Source organism: Mauremys reevesii, linkage group 1 (assembly GCF_016161935.1).
Source record: "Mauremys reevesii isolate NIE-2019 linkage group 1, ASM1616193v1, whole genome shotgun sequence".
Taxonomy (NCBI): Eukaryota; Metazoa; Chordata; order Testudines; family Geoemydidae; genus Mauremys; species Mauremys reevesii.
The window spans coordinates 314,492,801-314,513,188 of record NC_052623.1 but is presented as its reverse complement, the minus strand read 5'-3'; the positions used below and the strand labels follow the sequence as shown (position 1 = coordinate 314,513,188).

At 44.2% G+C, this 20,388-nt stretch overlaps 1 protein-coding gene across 1 annotated transcript in view; it reads left to right on the top strand.

The window, feature by feature from the left end:
* The window catches only part of WNT2 (Wnt family member 2), a 39,327-nt gene extending 19,503 nt beyond the window's left edge, over nt 1–19,824 (top strand). The window contains exon 5 of the mRNA XM_039482056.1: nt 19,577–19,824. Coding sequence (XP_039337990.1) covers nt 19,577–19,806 — 230 coding nt within the window. The 3' untranslated portion in view covers nt 19,807–19,824. The remainder of the gene's footprint in view (nt 1–19,576) is intronic.
* Nucleotides 19,825–20,388: the final 564 nt, after the last annotated feature.

Here is a 20,388-nt window from a genome sequence, read left to right as displayed (position 1 = left end):
GGCTTGGAGGAAGGGTTGGAGTGGGGACAGGGCTGGAGCAGAGGGGGGTTGTCGAGCACCCTCCTCTCCCCACCCCGGCAAGATGAGAAGTCAGTGCCTATGGTCCTAGTGGTGCCCCAAATTTTCAGGTGTCCTACCAGCCGCGTATGCTGCGTATGCCTAAGGATGGCCCTGACTGTACAGAGACTGACTTCATAGCCTAGAGTTACAGATACAACTTTCTCTTTGGAGGCTGCTTCTTTCATTGTAAATTCTGTGACACATTTTTCCCTAAGAGACGAGGCCTTTACCCAAACATTTGTAAGTGAAATGCTGTTTTACAGTCTCTTTGTAGGAAGTGCAATGCATTCTACCAGGCTTGTTATCTCAGAGGTGATCAGGCATTTTTCTCTGCAGAGTATTATCTTTACTCGTCTGCTGACTCTGTCAGATCTGCTCAGAGGCTGTAGAGTCTGACAAGTGCTTTTATTCATCTCAAGATAACACTTTAAATGAATAATTTCTTGCTGTTCTATGAGTCTGAGAAATTACTTGTCACAAAGGGTAATTTTGGGGGGAAATGGTAGTAAATCTTTAATGTAATAAGGGAATATGTAGTTCAGCTCGATGAGATTCTGTTTGCTTATTCTGATAATACAAAAAAAGTCTGATAAACTAAACAAACATGGATCAGACATTGACAAAGATGATAGAAGCAGTTGAGCTGATTTTTTTTCTTGCTTAATTTTACTTCACCAAGTTGCAGCCTCCACAGGAGCAACCCCATGAAATTTTGTATTGGGGAGAATTATAGAAGTTTGAGTTGGGAACATTTGTTATCTAGCATGTCAGTCCAAACTAAATATACTGTAATAAAGCTTCATTATGTCTCTGAACAGAGCTTGTCTGTCATCCCCCAGGGAATTCAGACATTTTCATGCTTGGAAGAATACCCTAAGAATTCTATCATTTCTCTGTTATCCTTCCTAAACATGGTACATGTATAAATTGTAATTGTGATCATGTGTGATGACCACCGTCTTGACTGATACCGGGGATTGAACTAGAGACTTCCAGGGCGAAAAGCGTGAGTTTGTCTACTTTGAGCTAAAGAGCCATGCTTACCAATTATGGTCTGTACCGCTCACATCTTCTGTGATTGGGCACACTGGGGAACACGTAATGCACAATGACCTGTGAGTTACAGATGGTCAATTGTATTAACTTTTGGTTAAAGGACTGAACCTAAGGACCTTCTGCATAAATATACTGGCCTATCCATGGGTCACTGTTGTGAAGGCTTTTACTCTCTGTGCTGGCTTTTATCCTAAGTAAACAGTCAGTCATTAGAGGGTGCTATAGTGGGTGTTATGGTTAAGCTCATGTGTACAGACCTCCCAGTCCACCTAGTGGAAGGCACTAATGCATGTGTACGCTATTCAGTACATGATAAAACACAACTCACTGGTACGGAACCAGCCTTCGTAGATGTAGTAGAGGCAGTATCACATGTGCCAAGCACTAACAGCCAAGTGGTTGGTAACTGGGGTCTGCAATGGCCTAACAGTTCAGCTAATGTTAATGCTTCATGCTACAACTGAGGACTTTTTACAAAGGATGTAGGGTGCGATTTTCAAAAACCCTTGGCATTTGTTTATCTCTGCTCCTATTGAAACCGGAAAAACTTTTTACCATTGACTTCAATGGCAGCAGAGATAGGCCAACACTGAGTGCTTTTTGAAAATCCCACTCCTTAACCTCTTAGAAATCCTGACATATTTCACATACTCTTTCTTCACCTTCTTATAAATTGCCAGCTGCCAGAATGAGTAAAGACTCAGCAAGAACAGCCTGGACACTATGAGACCTCAGGAGCCATTTCAGTAAACCTCTGTAGCTGAGTAAATCAACTGACAGGAGAAAGGCATTACTTAGCATGAAATGCTGATCCGTGGGGTGATAAAGACGACAAAAGGCATTGGTTGTTTTGCTCCCCCCATGAAGATAAGTCATGCAAGTGGATTCCTCCCATCAGCTGAGTTTGCAGCTCAGAGCGCAAGGGAGGAGGGGGATAAAGACATCATAACAAGAAGAAACTGTATCTCCATGCTGCTAGGATCCGGGGCAGGGGGATTACTAGGCATAAGCAAGAGGTCCCCAGTGCTTAGCCTGGCTTAGCCTTATAGGTCATGTAGAGCTTGCCTATTATAGAAGCTTCTGTTACCTTTTGATACTTAAGATTGTAACTCATTTGGGCATATATGTGTATCTGCTTTAACCTTATAAATAACGCTTGTTTACTTTCCCTATTAATAAATCTGTGTATAGTTTATTATAGGATTGGCTACAAGCATGGTCTTTGGTATGAAATTTAAGGTGCAATTGACCTGGGGTAAGTGACTGGTCCTTTGGGACTGTGAGTAAGCTGAATATTGCTGTGATTCTTGATGTAAGGGACACATCTATCACAATGGTACACTCACTTGGGGTGGTGAGATAGATCAGCCTACCCCAAGGGACCATCTGTGACTCCATGGTTAGGCTGTTATAGTGCCTGAGGACTTGTACTTGATAACTGGTTGGTAAAAGCTAAGTACAGAACTCACAACCAATTTGGGGTTTGTGCTCTAGTGATTTACATAGTCACAAAGGCTCACAATACAAATGCTCAAATATTACCTTACAATATGGACTACAGAGGTTATAAGTGAGATTAATGCATGCAGCAACTGACAGGCATTCACTAAAATCTAAACACATTCCTTTAGTTCTCATACCCATGTTAACACACTACACACAGGGGAGCCAGACTGATTCCAGATATGTATTTGCCAGCATTCCACTGAGGTATTGGGGACCTTGGTATGAGCTAGCACCTGGTCTGCCTGTCACAGCATGGGCACGTTGTTCCTAGGCCTGGAGGATCTCGGGCTGCCATATCTGTCCCTGGGCTCCTTTGAAGGTCATTTTACATTAAAACAGTGGTCAGCCTGTTCATGTTTATGGGGAGAGTGGCCCAGCACCCAAATAGTTCTAGGACTGGGTGGTTCAGTGGTGCTAAATCCACCTTTACTCCCTACCTAACCATTTTTGAATGTGTGGGGAGCACGCCACACTTGGATCAGAAAACTGAACAGTATACGTTTTGTGACCAGACTGACAAATTGATCTTTACACCAGCTGGAAGAGCTTCACAGCCAGTTGATGGCATTGCAGAGATAGTTAATCTTCTGGACTAACAGTGGTAGATGCTGTTGCTTCTCTGTTTATCTACCCATATCTGATTGCTTTGGATATGTCACAGAATTATTGTGCCAGGCCAAATTAGCAATTTACCACATTTCAAAGACTTCTATGACCAAGATTGGATTGAAAGCAGAATGAGATATTACAGCTGCAAGGTGGAAATTATTGGTGTTGGGCTTGATATACTGTATTATTACTTTAAGTATGTAACCCGTGATGGGTAACCAATTCTGGCGTGTGTCCAAAGCAGGTAACCCTGGTTACCAGCATACTGTCAGTCACTGAGTGACTATTTGACATAGATCTCCCAATCCAAGCATTTAAAATCCCTACAGTTAAATCCTGGGCTCACTGAGTTCCACTGACTTCAATAGGGGCAGAAGTTCACTTGCAGTGGCACATATAGTACAGAAACTGCATGCCCAGCTAGCACGGATATAATAGCAATGCAGACAGTGAGGCATTGCTTAGGCGAGTAGATAGGGCAGGGTGCCCTGCACACCTGAATCTAGGATATATACCCTACATGGCTCTTTACTCACCCAAACAGTGCCTCCCAGACCTACACGGCTATTCTTGGCAGTGCAGTGTCCCGCTGGCTCCCTGCTGCTGGAGCCTTTCCCTGCTGCGGTGAGAGACCTCGGCAGAGGGGAAAGGTTCTGGCAGTGGGGAGAAAGCAGGGGAAGCATAGATGGCGGGTATTATAGGCCGGGGGAGGCTGAGCCTCCCCAAACAGCCTGGCATGGCCCCACCCACGCTCCACCCCCAGGCTTCCTACTGCAGTTCCTGCTCTTCTGAGGCCCAGGCTGGCTAGGGCTGGGGCGGCTGGGGCTGGGGCTGCACCATGCCGCTTCCCCGGCACTCGGGGTGCTGTGACCGCAATGCCCACCTGGAGCTCCAGGGCTTGGGCTGGGAGCACTGGGACTCTGCTGCCTGCCCTCCCAGTGCTCTGGGGCGGGGGGCACGTCCTGGCTGCCTGGTGCTCCAGGGCTTGGGCTGCTCAAGCAGCCCAGAGCAGGGATGGGGGGGGTGGCAGCTGTGGTGGGGGTGCTCAGGGCTCCTGGGGGGGGGGAGAAAGAGAGGGGGAGAAGCTGGGCCTCAGGTAGGAGGGGAGAGGCTGGGGGCTAGCCTCCCCCAACAGCTGGTTCCCCTGCTGCCCATGAGAGAAAGGCTTCGGCATTCCCTGCTGCTGGAGCCTTTTTCCACTGCTTCCCTTTCTGCCGGGGCCTTTCATTGCAGTGTGTAGCTACGCATACCCTACATGCTGCTGCAGGCATAGACTAGATCAGTGGTCTCAACCTATTTATCATTGTGGGCCGCATACCTGTGCCGCAGGTTGCAAACCACAGTGCTCCCCCCAACCCCCACCACAGACCTCTATGCCCAGTGCCCCCACCCAGAGACCCCTCCACAGAGTGGGGCCAGGAGCGGTACCCCAGGTGTGGGATGGACAGCAGCCCCAGACCTGGCCACATGGATCTGGGTGCGGCCAGGTTGCGGCCTTTAGCACACAGCTGGGCTGCAGCTGTGTGTTAATTGGGCCGCAGGTTGAGAACCACTGGACTAGGTCATAGAGAGCTAATAAAATGGTAGCTATCCTTCCAGTTTTCTCTCTGGTAATGCTGCACCAGTGTGCCAGGCTTGGAAGAACGAGATTTAAAAAAAAATGTTGATGAATAATATTGATTATTTTTATGCATTTTTTTCAATTTTTATTGATTAACATTTTCACAGTTGCAGTATATTGGAGGGTCAGAGAATAGGGGGGTTGGACAATAATTATTTACTGACAATATAAGTTGCTATTCAAAAACTTAAAGTTTCATAGCTGTTAATACACAATTTGTCAACATCACATGTCAAAATATACAAAGTAAATATAATGTATGGAGATCTACTGATATCATAGAGCTGGAAGGGACCCTGAAAGGTCATTGAGTCTAGCCCCTGCCTTCACTAGCAGGACCAAGTACTATTTTTGCCCTAGCTCTGTAAGTGGCCCCTCTCAAGAATTGAGCTTATAACCCTGGGTTTAGCAGGCCAATGCTCAAACCACTGAGCTATCCCTCCCCGCTCCTTACAGCAAATGCTGTTCAGTTCTCAAGCAGCACTTTCTTACTTTGCCTAGCAGTATGTTTCAATAATTATCAGTGGAAATGTTTTTGTTGTTTTTTTGTGTATGGTAAAATTGACATTTACCGATTTAAAAACCTAATCCTTCCAAGCTTACCTGTTGTATACTGTTAAAAAGAGATTTCCTCACTCACTTCTGAAAATATGTGACAGATTTTAGTGATCATTAGAGTAAGGGATAGACACGCTGTGTACAGATATATGTTTATTGCAAACTAGATCTGTGTACGTTTTTTTCATCCTCACCTCTCTCTTAACTCTCCTTATTCCTGGCCTGAAAAATCCTTGTTGTTGCAGTCCTGGGTTTCTCCTGAGCACAGACTATATTTTGTGCCAAATTTTGTAGCACTTATGATTTATAAATAAACATCTACCAGGAACTCCTGATCTACAAGATGAATGTCTAGATAGTAAGGTGACGGGAACATAAGAAGTATGAATATGTTAGAATTGAACACCGACTCAGAGGCGCCTTTCAATGGTGTTGTTAAATTCCTTTACAATAAACTCTTGTCATATGCCACACTGCATACATGGAAATTGGTATTTAAAAAATCAGTTCAAACTAACAAGTCACATCACTACGGGCAAGTTTTCTAATTAAGAGAAGTTTAAAAAATCTCATACTATAAATTAGTGTTTAAATTTAGTTGCTTACCCCAAGGTTTTGGGAACAGGAGAATAATTGTCTTCAGCAACAGAATTCTCCCTACATTAGTCCCCACAAATAACCTGGGCAGAGAAAGAGGTAGATGTATATGCATCATAAAGGTAGCAGTATTAAAAGCTGTGGATATTTTGAAGATGTAGTTGCATGTTATGCCTAGGCGTGACAGTTGCAACATTTGAACAGCAAACCAGGCAGCTCTGGGGAAGCTTTTGACAAATTACCATATATTCCTGTTTTATTGGAGCTCAGTCATATTCCATGTGTATAGCATTTTGTGGTATACATTTAACATGAAATGAGAAGTAGAAAATACTCATTCTAGTGCAGCCTAGTCTATGTAGTTCGTATACTGCCCACATCACTGTAGTATTTGTGCACTTGTCAGTAGTGCACTAAGTGACATAACTAACATCTGTCATGTATGGTTCATTCTCTTTCTGATCCCCTCCTGAGGAGGAGAACAGTGTATGCATTGTAGTGTTTTCTTTTGATGGGGTTTAGTTTTTGTGTTTTTTAAAATGTGCAAAGTGTTTTGTGTTTATATTAGAGAAGGCAGGTCAAAAAGTGCACCTGGCACTTGGAGTGGAAGTTGGTGACGTTTGTGATGGTGCTTAGTTCGTGGAGGAGTTTGTTGCACACACTCAGAAAGGAGTGTGTATTTGTAATGTAGCCCAGTTAACATTGCCATACAGTAAGAACTAGTGTTGTCCGAAAAATGCAAATCCCTTCCTGTGACAAATGTCATGTTTTTGAAAAAATTTCATCCTGAATCAGGACTTTATTTTTTTCAGAAACAGATTCCAGAAAAATTCCTTTACACTTCTCTGAAAATGGAATTTTGGCAAAATTTGGGAAAATTCTATTTTTTGCCAGAACTGTAAAGGAATTTATTGGCTCCGTGCTGCCCTCTTGGAAGCCTTTTATCTATTTATCTTTCTGCTGGCAAGTAGCAAGTGAAATTGCCAAGAGCCTTCCAGATGGGCTGCTGCAAGCTGAGCACCTTTGATGTCTGTATACAAATGCAGGAGCATGAGAAACAAGCAGGATGAACTGGAAGTCAGGGCATATGAAGAAAATCATGACCTAATTGGCATTACAGAGACTTGGTGGGACAACTCCCATGAGTGAAGTACCAGCATTGAGGGATATAGCTTGTTCCAAAAAGATAAGTAGGGGGGAAAAGGAGGGGTTGCAGCATACATCAAGAATGTATACACTTGCTTCGGGGTCTGAGAGGAAGTGAGCGACAGACCTATTGAAAGTCTCTGAGTGAGGACAGAAAGGGAAAAGAACAGTAGTGATGTTATGATGGGGGTCTAGTAAAGACCACCAAATCAGGAAGAGGAAGTGTATGAGTCATTCTACAAGCAGGTAACAAGATTAGCTAACACACATGAGCTAAGATGAGCTAGGATTAATGGGGAATTTTAAATTCCCTGATGTGGTATCTTTTGGAAGACTTATTATAGCAAAACTTAATATGTCTTGAAAATTCTTAGCATGTGTAGGGGACAACTTTCTGATTCAGAAAGTTGAGGAAACAATTAGGGGGTCATCCATTTTGGATCTGGTTTTGACCAGTGGGGATGAATTAGTTGCAAATGCGAAGGTGGTTGGGAACTTGGGAGGAAGTGATCGTGATCTGATAGAATTCAAGATTCTGTAGAAAGGAGGACATGAGAACAGTAAAACAAGGACACTGGCCTTCAGAGAGACTGATTTCAACCAACTCAGAGAAATAGTAGGCAAGGTCCCATGGAAAGACCAAATAAGAAGAAAAGGAGTGAAAGAGGGTCTGGCAGTTCCTAAAAGAGGCAATACCAGAGGCTCAACAACAAGCTATTCTGACACAGAGGAAAGGTAAGAAGAGTCACAGGAGACCGAGGAACTTTTTAGCTATCTGAAACCCAAAAGGGATACAGACAGGAAATGGAAGGAGGGGCACGTCACCAAGGAAGTATACATGGGAATAGCGCGAGCACGTAGGGACAAAATCAGAAAAGCCAAGGCAAAGACTGAATTACAGCTGGCAAGGAATGTTAGAGACAACAAGAAAGGGCTCTTCAAACATGTCAGACAAGAAAGAAAGATCAAGGATAGTGTGGGTCTGCTGCTCAATGGAGAAGGTGAGCTGGTAATGGAAAATGATAGGAAGGCAGAGCTGCTCAGTGCCTACTTTGCTTCAGTCTTTTATTTATTTTTTAAATAATGGAGATATCCTATCTCCTAGAATTGGAAGGGACCTTGAAAGGTCATCAAGTCTAGCCCCTTGCCTTCACTAGCAGGACCAAGTACTGATTTTTGCCCCAGATGGCTCCCTCAAGGATTGAACTCATAACCCTGGGTTTGGGGGGGAAGGCAATGCTCAAACCACTGAGCTATCCCTTCCCTGTCCTCTTGTAAAAAATAATGTGACTGGATGACTAGTGAAATTACCATAGCTAATAAAGGGGAATGGATGCACCTTGGGATAAGTAAAGAACACATCAGGGATCTTCTGACCAATCTGAATGAATTCAAATTATCAGGGCCTGATGCTATTCCCCTGAGGAATTAGCTGAAGAAATCTCAGAGCCACTGGCAATAATATTTGCAAACTCATGGATGACCGTTTTACCCCAAAATTTAGGCTTTGGGGTGCCCTTATAATAACCTGCCTTAATAAAGAATAACCTCCCTAATCTGCTTTTCCTGGGGTATGGGTCTCCAGGGTAGTTAAGGAAACACTTGATGGACATGAATATAACCTTCCGATAAAGTGATTGACACAAGCAGTGTATTTTCCAAAACAAAATATATTTTAATTAATGTAACTAATAATCCCTACTACAATATGATCTAAAACCCTAAATAAGAATCAAATCCCTTATTGCAAGTTAAAGAGCATTTACGTTACAATTGCATACAGTTTAAATTTTTCTAAGTGAGATGCTTTGCTACAAATGGCCAGTTTACAACAAAGTGCTGATAGCTATTCTTAACTCATACTTTAAATTGTACATAGGTAATATACAAATCACACACACACACATACACATTTCAAGCATACATATCTATTCTATAATATATGGTAAATTTATAGTTGAAAAAAAAAATCCTGACAGGCTCACCATATCCTTTGATTTTGAGGTGTTGTTGCAAATGTTGCTACTACTGTAGTTTCTTAATCAACTTATTCCAGTCATCTCCATTTCTCCCTTTGCAGAGGCAGCTCACTTCCTGCTGCCTCTAGCCTATCAGCCCTTAGTTATTTTGTTTCAGTGTTGCTGATCTTGTGGCTGCTGCTTTAGGTGCTTTCTTCAGAAGTGCTCTCTTCAAAATTCTATCTAAACTGTCTTTTCAGCTGCTCTTCTGTTGTCTTGGTCACACCCTGATCTTTTTCTCCAGCAGTTCTTCCAGTATCTCTGCTTGTTGGCTCCTGACTGACTTCTGCCTGCTGGCAGCTGACCTTTTATACTGTCCGACTGAGGCTTCCTTATATATCCTTACGCAAGTACCCCATTCACACATGCTCAGTGCGAACCATTACCTCAGAATTATGGTTGATAGCTCTGACCTGTCTCTCACCCTCTACTGCACATGCTCAGTAGCTACTTCAATTTTCACCACTGGGCACGCTCAGCCTAGAGAGCTCTCAGCTCTAGTCAAGTGTCCTACATCGTCCAGTGGTAAGTGACGTGCAGCTTTCAGTTGGTGAAATGATTTCTGCTTCTTCAAGAGAGAAGCCAAAGACACAAAATGGAGCTTAAGAATACAAAAATACAAAATTGAGTCGGGAGTTTTTCCCGTACCAACAGGAGAGGTCCCAGGAGACTGGAGAAGGGCTAACATAGTGCCCATCTTTAAAAAGTGGAAAAAGGAGGAGCTGGGGAAGTATAGACCTGTCAGCCTGACTTCGATACCTGCTATGCCAAGAGAGCAATGTATAAAACATTTGAGTTGTGAATAACTGGAGGATGAAGGAGTAATCACTAGCAGCTAGCATGGATTTATGAAGAACAAATCATGCCAAACCAGCTTGCTTTCCTTCTTTGACAGGGGACTAGTTTGGTAGATAGGAGAATGCAGTGGACATAATATACCTGGACTTCAGCAAGGCTTTCACATGACATTCTGATAAGTAAGCTGGAGAAATATGGGCTTGATGGAACTTCAGCGGCAGCTCAAAGTGGAAGAGAGGGACTGAGGGACCCGCTGGCGAATTCCCGCCAAAGACCCGGATGGGCCACCCCAATAGCGGACGGAGTGCCGCCACTTTGTATTGGCTGCCCCAAGCACCTGCTTCCTTAGCTGGTGCCTGGAGCCAGCCCTGGATGTAGGAATAGAGAGCATATTGATCAAATTTGCAGAAAACACAAAGTGGGGGGAGAGGGGGAGGTGAGGGTTGTCAACACTTTGTATGATAGAGCTAAGATTCAGAGGGTTCTTGATAAATTGGAGAACTGAGCCACAGACAATCAAACTGAAATTCAGCAAAAACAAATGTAAGGTGCTACAGTTAGGGAAGAAAAACCAACACTGTGGCATTTAATTTCAAAAGGGGGAACTATACAAAAATGAGGGGGTTAGTTAAACAGAAGTTAAAAAGTACAGTGACTAAAGTGAAATCCCTGCAAGCTGCCTGGGCACTTTTTAAAGACACCATAATAGAGGCCCAACTTCAATGTATACCCCAATTTAAGAAACACAGTAAAAGAACTAAAAAAGAGCCACCGTGGCTTAACAGCCATGTAAAAGAAGCAGTGAGAGATAAAAAAGACTTCCTTTAAAAAGTGGAAATCAGATCCTAGTGAGGCAAATAGAAAGGAGCATAAACACTGCCAAATTAAGTGCAAGAATGTAATATAAGAAAAGCCAAAGAGGAGTTTGAAGAATGGCTAGCCAAAAACTCCAAAGGTAATAACAAAATGTTTTTTAAGTACATCAGAAGCAGGAAGCCTGATAAACAACCAGTGGGGCCCCTTGATGATCGAGATACAAAAGGAGCGCTTAAAGACGATAAAGTCATTGCGGAGAAACTAAATGGATTCTTTGCTTCAGTCTTCACGGCTGAGGATGTTAGGGAGATTCCCAAACCTGAGCCGGCTTTTGTAGGTGACAAATCTGAAGAACTGTCACTAGAGGAGGTTTTGGAATTAATTGATAAACTTAACATTAACAAGTCACCAGGACCAGATGGCATTCACCCAAGAGTTCTGAAAGAACTCAAATGTGAAGTTGTGGAGCTATTAACTATGGTTTGTAACCTGTCCTTTAAATCGGCTTCTGTACCCAATGACTGGAAGTTAGCTAACGTAACACCAATATTTTAAAAGGGCTCTAGAGGTGATCCCGGCAATTACAGACCGGTAAGTCTAACGTCGGTACCGGGCAAATTAGTCGAAACAATAGTTAAGAATAAAATTGTCAGACACATAGAAAAATATAAACTGTTGAGCAATAGTCAACATGGTTTCTGTAAAGGGAAATCATGTCTTACTAATCTATTAGAGTTCCTTGAAGGGGTCAACAAACATGTGGACAAGGGGGATCCAGTGGACATACTGTACATAGATTTCCAGAAAGCCTTTGACAAGGTCCCTCACCAAAGGCTCTTATGTAAATTAAGCTGTCATGGGATAAAAGGGAAGGTCCTTTCATGGATTGAGAACTGGTTAAAAGACAGGGAACAAAGGGTAGGAATTAATGGTAAATTCTCAGAATGGAGAGGGGTAACTAGTGGTGTTCCCCAAGGGTCAGTCCTCGGACCAATCCTATTCAATTTATTCATAAATGATCTGGAGAAAGGGGTAAACAGTGAGGTGGCAAAGTTTGCAGATGATACTAAACTGCTCAAGATAGTTAAGACCAAAGCAGACTGTGATGAACTTCAAAAAGATCTCACAAAACTAAGTGATTGGGCAACAAAATGGCAAATGAAATTTAATGTGGATAAATGTAAAGTAATGCACATTGGAAAAAATAACCCCAACTCTACATACAATATGATGGGGGCTAATTTAACTACAACAAGTCAGGAAAAAGATCTAGGAGTCATCGTGGATGTCCACGCAGTGTGCAGAGGCGGTCAAAAAAGCCAACAGGATGTTAGGAATCATTAAAAAGGTGATAGAGAATAAGACTGAGAATATATTATTGCTCTTATATAAATCGATGGTACACCCACATCTCGAATACTGCATACAGATGTGGTCTCCTCATCTCAAAAAAGATATACTGGCACTAGAAAAGGTTCAGAAAAGGGCAACTAAAATGATTAGGGGCTTGGAACGGGTCCCATATGAGGAGAAATTAAAGAGGCTAGGACTCTTCAGCTTGGAAAAGAGGAGACTAAGGGGGGTTATGACAGAGGTATAGAAAATCATGAGTGATGTGGAGAAAGTGGATAAGGAAAAGTTATTTACTTATTCCCATAATGCAAGAGCTAGGGGTCACCAAATGAAATTAATAGGCATCAGGTTTAAAACAAATACAAGGAAGTTCTTCTTCACGCAGCGCACAGTCAACTTGTGGAACTCCTTACCCGAGGAGGTTGTGAAGGCTAGGACTATAACAGCGTTTAAAAGAGAACTGGATAAATTCATGGTGGTTAAGTCCATTAATGGCTATTAGCCAGGATGGGTAAGGAATGGTGCCCCTAGCCTCTGTTTGTCAAAGGATGGAGATGGATGGCAGGAGAGAGATCACTTGATCATTGCCTGTTAGGTCCACTCCCTCTGGGGCACCTGGCATTGGTCACTGTCAGTAGACAGGATACTGGGCTAGATAGACCTTTGTTCTGACCCGGTACGGCTGTTCTTATGTTATGTTCTAAATGCGCAAATTCAGAATGGGAATAACTGGCTTGGAGGCAGCACTGCTGAGAAGGATCTGGGAGCTGTGGTGGATCACAACCTCAACATGAGTCAGCAATGTGGTTGCAAAAAAAGCAAATGCAATTTTAGGTTGCATTAACAGAGACATAGCATGCATGTCACAGGAGGCGATAGCACTAGCTAGAGATAAAAAAGGGCAACAAGAAAATGTTCTGCAAATACCTTATAAGTAAGAGGAAGACCAAGGACAGGGTAGGCCTGTTACTCAATGAGGGGGAAAAACAATAACAGAAAAAGTGAAAATGGCAGAAGTACTAAATTCAATAAGGCCAAATGAAAAGTACTCCACTTAAGGAGGAACAATCAGTTACACTCATACAAAATGGGAATGACTGCCTAGGAAGGAGTATTGGAGAAAGGGATCTGGGGGTCATTGTGTATCACAAGCTAAATATGAGTCATCAGTGTAACACTGTTGCAAAAAAAATCAAACATCATTCTCAGCTGTATTAGCAGGCGTGTTGTAAACAAGACACGAGAAGTAATTCTTCCACTCTACTCTGTGCTAATTAGGCCTCAACTGGAGTATTGTGTCCAGTTCTGGGCACTATATTTCAGGAAATATGTGGACAATTTGGAGAAAGTCCAGAGAAGAGCAACAAAAATGATTAAAGGCCTAGAAAACATGACCTATGAGGGAAAATTGGAAAAATTGGGTTTGTTTTGTCTGGAGAAGAGAAGGCTGAGAGGGGACATGATAACAGTTTTCAAGTACATCAAAGGTACTTTACAAGGAGGAGGAAGAAAAAATGTTCTCCTTAACCTTTGAGGCTAGGACAAGAAGCAATGGGCTTAAATTGCAGATTGGGTGGTTTAGGTTGGACATTAGGAAAAATTTCCTAACACTCAGGATGGTTAAGCACTGGAATTGCCTAGGGAGGTTGTGGACTCTCCACCATTGGAGATTTTTAAGAGCAGATTAGACAAAGGGATGGTCTAGATAATACTTAGTCCTGCCATGAGTGCAGGAGACTGGATTAGATGACCTCTCGATGTCCTTTCCAGTCCTACGATTCTATGATTCTACCACTCTACTCGGTGCTGGTTAGCCTCAGCTGAAGTACTGTGTCCAATTTTGGTTACCAATGTGACCAAAGGATCCAGAGGCAAGCGACAAACATGATCAAAGGGATGGAATGCAAGCCATATGAGCAAAGGCTGAAGGAACTGGGTATGTTTGGATAAGAGGGAGTTGATGGGAGACATGAAAACAGTCTTCAAATACATGAAAGGCTGCCATAAAAAAGATGGAGAAAAGTTGCTCTCTTCATTAGAGATTTTCAAAGGGAGTCTGGATAGCCATCTGTCTTAGATGGTTTAAACACAAAATATCCTACATCTTGGAAGGGGGGTTAGACTAGATGACCCTTACAATACCTTCTACCCCATGATTCCATGATTCTATCTGTCCTGGGGTAAAATCCTGCCCCCATTGAAATCAACGGCCAAACTTCCAGTGAGGTCAGTGGGATCAGGATTTCACCCCTGGTATTTTGTTAAAAGCTGCCTTTAGCTGCCTGTGTCATTGTTCCAAGCATCTGGAAATCAGACAAAACCTTTCAAGTTCGAAATGAACCTATATCTAAGATAAAGAATATTGTTGTCCCCTTCCAAGAAAGTGCCTGCATCTGATCACAGCAATTCCTAATGAATAGGCCCTGACCTTATGTAAGGACTCATCTGAGGTCTTCCTTCTGTATCAAGGAAACTACCAACACAACCCTTTCTTTAGTCAAGTTCAAGAGACAAATCAAGGTGAACAGTGGCTTTGCTTGTTCCCATTGAAAGAATAATACCTGGCTGACAGCTGTGTGACTGTTTCACACTGTTTCCGGCTTGTTTCACACAAATCACATACAGCAAACAGAGCACAAAGCAACTGGAAACTCAATCCAAATCATGGTTGTTATAGATTAGTGTTCTAGACACGCTGCAGTCCATGGGCAAGACTTACTTCCCATCAGAAAGTTAAAACAGTACACAAAGCAAGGAATAGAACAGATGAGAGGGGATATAACAGGAATCAGGTTAAGTGTATGTGGAGTGGCAAGGAGGAATTCAAAACACATTCTTAATTAATCATATTGGCCACAGGCTTGTCCATACAAGTCTTCTGCCTGAGCAGAGACAAGAAACAGTATTGTGTTTATTCAGCCACTGGGGGTGAAGTGATCATCCTATACACTTGAACATGCCCAGAATCCCATAATATGCCTAGGACACAGTAGTGATCATCTGCACATTTTCTGGGAGGACAGATTAACTTAGAGTTTTGTTCCAGAGACAGGAAAATGTCCTGCTGAGAGCTAAGTAAAAATGGCTGCTCTCGCCTACTCACGGGACTCCCATCATGCATTGTGGAGGCCTGGCCAGAGGGAAGGTTGCGATGCTTCATGGGAACCCAGCCCGTAGGAGAGATTGGGGGCAGGAGGCAGCCCGGCAGCTCAGACACATACAATGTAATGTCAATCTGACCTAAAACAAAACATTTCCGTTCAGTTCAACAAATGAAATTTTTTTTCAGGTTAACCCTGGAAAAATTAGAAAATAGAGCGTATTACAACATCCAGCTGAAATGTAGCCACTAGCCCTTTGACCAGGGTGCACTGTGGGAAAATTCTAGAGCTCTAAAGTGAAGCCAGCCTATTCTCACCATTGGGGGAATGGCAGAGGCTCTCTGAGTCTTGCAAGAGGCATTTTCATGTTTCATAGAACTGTAAAATGTCTCCAGTGCCTTCCTATGCTTCTTAAAAAGCCTGGAAGTGGAAAGGAAGGTCCCACTTTAACCCATGTTGAGGACGGGTAAGAAGAGTTGTTTGTGTTTATATTGAATTTATTCTCAGGAGATTTCAGAGCACTTTATACAGGCTTTCTATCCCAGGCTTGAACCTGGGGCACTAGCGGCTACAGTGCAACTTGTAGACCTGAGTCAAACCAACCATATCCAAGACTCCCTAGTGCCTGCCTGAAATGTGGCCTTTGACCTTGATGCACTGTGGGAAAACTTGACTGTCCCCTGCATGTTACAGGGAGTTTGAACTGACCGCCAACGCATCCTGCCAAGCAGTCATTTTGGTCTCTGTGCTCCCAGCTACAGGAGCCAGCACTGTGTAGGAGGAGCCTTTTGAAAGATTCTCTTGCTTGCACTTTCACTCCTGTGTCAGGAAATGGGCAGGGCTTCTGTGAGATGCTGGTGGACATTTTGGTGGCATTTTCTGACCTACCAAAGACACCTGACACAGCATATGATGGAGCAAGAGGAGGAGGACTCAGACATGGCAAACTCGATGCTGCTTGTGACACTTGGTACAGCCGCTGATGTCCCCTATGAACTTCTGGATCAGGGCAACAAGCACAGACTGGTGAGATCACATCATCATGTGCACTTGGGATGAGCAGAAGTGGCTCCAAACTGTTTGCGTGAAGAAAGCTACATTTCTGGAGCTTTGTGAGCAGCTTTTCCCAATCCTCTCTGAGGGCACCCAGGCCAGTCCAGAAGCGGGTTGTTACCACTGTCTGGAAGCTGCTACCCCAGACTGCTACAGGTCTGTTGCCAACCAGTTTGGTATTGGAAAGTTGACTGTGGGTAAAGTGGTGGATGTTTTGAGACAATCGGGTGTGTGCTTTGCCCCTAGGTTGTGAGCATAAAAGAATATTCCTGAAGTAATTGCTGGCTTTGAGCGAATGGGGTTTCTACACTGCCCCAGGGCCACTGATGCACATGCCCATAGTTTGCCCTCCTCAAGGAGCACATGAGTACATAAAGTACAAAGGGCACTACTCCATTGTTTTGCAGGCACTAGTGGACCGCTAAGGCAGATTTATGAATGTCAATGTGGACTGTAGAGGAAAAGTTCCCGATCCTAAGGTTTTTCGCTGATCGGGAGTCTACATTCCTGGACAGGCTGGGACACTATTCCCATCAGATGATATTGTCATAAACAGAGTTACTGGGCCCACTGTTATTCTGGGGGCCCTGCGTACCTGCTTTTGCCTTGACTTATGAAACCATACTCTGATTTCAGAGGCCTTGGCAAAAGACTGTTTAATTACACTCTCAGCAGGTGTAGAATTGTTATTGAATTTGCTTTTGGCAGATTGAAATCCTGTTGGAGATATTTACAGACCCATTACGATGCCAATATCATCATTGTTGTCCACGTTACCGGGGCTTGCTGTGCTCATCACCATTTTTGTGAAGCCAGAGGGGAGCCATTTCCCCCTGAATGGACCTGTGACAGTGAGGGGCTGCTGAATTGGTACACTCAGCTAGAGAGTGCAGCTACCAGACAACAGAGGTCAGGGATGCTTTGTGTTCACACTTTATGGACTAGCATGGCCGCCCAGAAGAGAGAGAATGTGCTTGTGGGGTGGGGTGGGATGTGGCTCATTGATTCTGGGGCTTTCGATGCTTGGGCACTATGGACCGTCTGGACTACCGCTAACTGAAATGGACTAGATTTGTGAATGGAAAATGTTTCCACCTCCTCCTTGCACAGTTCACTGTTCCCAGGCAGTTCGTTACAAAGTGGCGGACTTAGAGGCATGGCACTGTAAGGTGATTATTTTTAGGAAACAGGAATGGCCCTAACAAAAATCTGTGCCTATCCAGTAAAAATTAACTTTCAAGGCATTTTTACTCTGTGCATTTCCTGGTTACCATTTTGAACTCCATGTGGCGGGGAGAGGTCAGAGGGAGAGCCAGCCGCTGACATATAATTCACCATTAATGGATACACTCTGCTAGCAGGGGCTTCTAATAATGTTTGCATTGTTTCAGAGAACGGAAATCCCTCCCATTCCTATATTAATAAACATTAAAATGAAGCCAGAAACTTACTAGGCTCCAGGGCAGCTTCTGCTCCTTCTGTGTCTGCTGCAGGCTTCATGTCAGGCTGTTTCTCATGGGGGCATCAAGCAACTCCTCCGAGTACAGTCCCAGGATGTGCTGCTGCTGCTCCTGCAGTAAAGCTTCCTCGGGAATCAGTTTCACCAACAGAGTCACTTCACTGTCCTCACTCAGCGCCTACTGCTGGCTCCCATCAGTCCCTATGCTGGATTCTGGGGCTAGCAGGGCATCATCCTGGCTGACCAGGTGACTGTTGACTCCATGCTCAGCACAGTTCCCAGCACCCAGTCAAACTCCACATACAATGAACATAATGTCAGTGAGTTGCTCAAGGTGCGTTTCTGGTCCCTGATTTTCTGGTGCTCTTGAGCGCCTTAATCTTCTCCCTGCATTGGTCACTGGTCTGGTAAATTTGCAAAGCTGCCAGCTTCTTTGCTATTTGCTAGTAGATGTGGTCATTCCTGATTCTCTTCCTGTCCACTGTTTTTCTGGCCTCCCACCAGAGATTCACCAAAATGAGGCTGTGCTCCTGTGACCATGGAGCAGCGTGCTTTGCAAACCCTTCTTCTCTTCAGTCTCCATTGCAAACACAGGAGGCTCTCTGCTGGTGTGGTTGCAGCTTGGCAATCAGAAGACAATGGAAGTGCTAATGCTGACTCACTGAGCCTCTGCACTACACGAAGGAGGGTGGCTTCCATTTTCCCTGGAGTCGATTAGAGAGTTTTTGGGATAGAGGAGACGATGGAAGTTGGTCCCTGGGACTGTGGGATACTTTTGGCAGACTCCCGGGCCTGAGTTGGAGATCAGGGTTGTGTCTACACTGCAAAAGCAATACAGCTCAAACCCTGTGTCATGTCTTGACTTGGGCTCGAATCCTCCACCGCCCCGTCAGGGTCCTAGGAGCCTAGGCCCAAGCCCAAGTCTGAGAGATTTGTGTGCAGTTGGAGGCTGGGGTTGAGTTCAAGTCTGGGTCCTGATGTACTTTGCAGTGTAGACATAGCCACAGATGTTTTAGGCCAGAGTAATTGTCCCAGGCCTTGGCTTGAGAGGCCAGCCCACTGGTGCTACCATCAGTAAGTGTGTCCTGCTGGCTGGCTCCCCTGGCACTGGGTGCTTCTGTGCTGAAGTTTTGGTAGGGACTGCTTCTGCCTTTGCTGCTTGTTCCCTATACAGATAAGACACCACTGTTTAGGGTCTTCTGTTCATAGCCAGTCCACAGCTCCTTTGTAAGGCTTCTTTTCCCCCCCTTTACCCAGCAGCCACACACAGTGGCTCCCTTCTGGTCTCCAGGCTCTCACAGTGTTGAGCGTAGGTGCCTGGCTGCAGGTGGGTACCTGGCCAGGAGGGAGTACATATGCTTGGGTGAGTGGTGGTAGAATTAAAACAGCAGGGAGGCAGGGGACAGGTGAAGTAAGACACTGTAACACTAACAGAAATGAGCCAAATCTAGAACCACTGCCTCAGTTCCTGCCTCCTCCTCCCCTCACCCAAAGTGAGGTTTTGCAAAACCAAAGCTTCCCTATCTATAATTTGAATGCAATTTTCCATAGTATTTGCCCTTTCTGTTGCTTGAGATGGAGTTGCAAGTGGTCTGGTGCTGGAGAATCAGTCTGTCCCTGGTGCTCTCAACAAGCAAGAGGTAGAATGTGAAATTAATTGGCCTGTCTTTCCACTTCCCATTCTGCAAAGAGAGACACATCTTGCTTTAATGGCCTCAAGTGCCTGGCTAATGGTGGTTTTGCTGACATATTCTCACATATTTTTTACCGTTCTTGAAAATACCCCACGTCTTTTCAATTGACGTTTAATGCATTTCCATTCTAGGCTCCCTCGGGACAGGTGGCCGGGTTTGTAACCAAACCTCCCGCGGTATGGACAGCTGCGAGGTGATGTGCTGTGGAAGAGGTTATGACACTTCACGGATCAGCCGGATGACAAAATGCGAATGTAAATTCCACTGGTGCTGCGCTGTGCGCTGTCAAGACTGCCTGGAGGTGGTGGACGTACACACCTGCAAAGCACCGAAAAGTGCTGGCTGGATGGCTCGAACATGACTATGTGGGGAGACTGGCATTCAAATGCTGAACCTTTCAGTTCCATGCAGGGAGTATGTCTAGGGCATTTGCTACCTTTTTTTCAAGTTTCACCTCCATTTCAGTGCAGAGAAATTGCTAAATAATTAATATAAATTATGTTGTAGCCAATTTACATGTTTGAGGTTGTGATATTTTTGTGGCTTTGCTCTCGGTGTTTGGAAACAGTGAAACTTTTAAGTCACCGTTTTTTAAATGCAACACATAATTCACCTGTGGAAATCACTGCCACAAGATGTTACCAAGGCCACGGTTCAGAAAGAGGTGAGACATTCATATGAATAAGAATGTCCACTGTTGCCTTATATAGGATGAGCTTTGTTAAAGCTTCCTTCAAACCATATAGTCCTGGCCCCAGTCAGGCACAGCACGATGGAGTGGATGGACCATTGCTCTGATCCAGTATAGCAATTCTCGTGTAACGGAACCTCTGAGCCCAGTGTGGAGTAAAGGTGTTCTAGAAGTAACTTTCTCCATCTCCTGTCAAATGATAGGGCTGCCCTCTTGTGGATTGCGTGGGGCCAGTTCTGCCTTTGCGTGCCC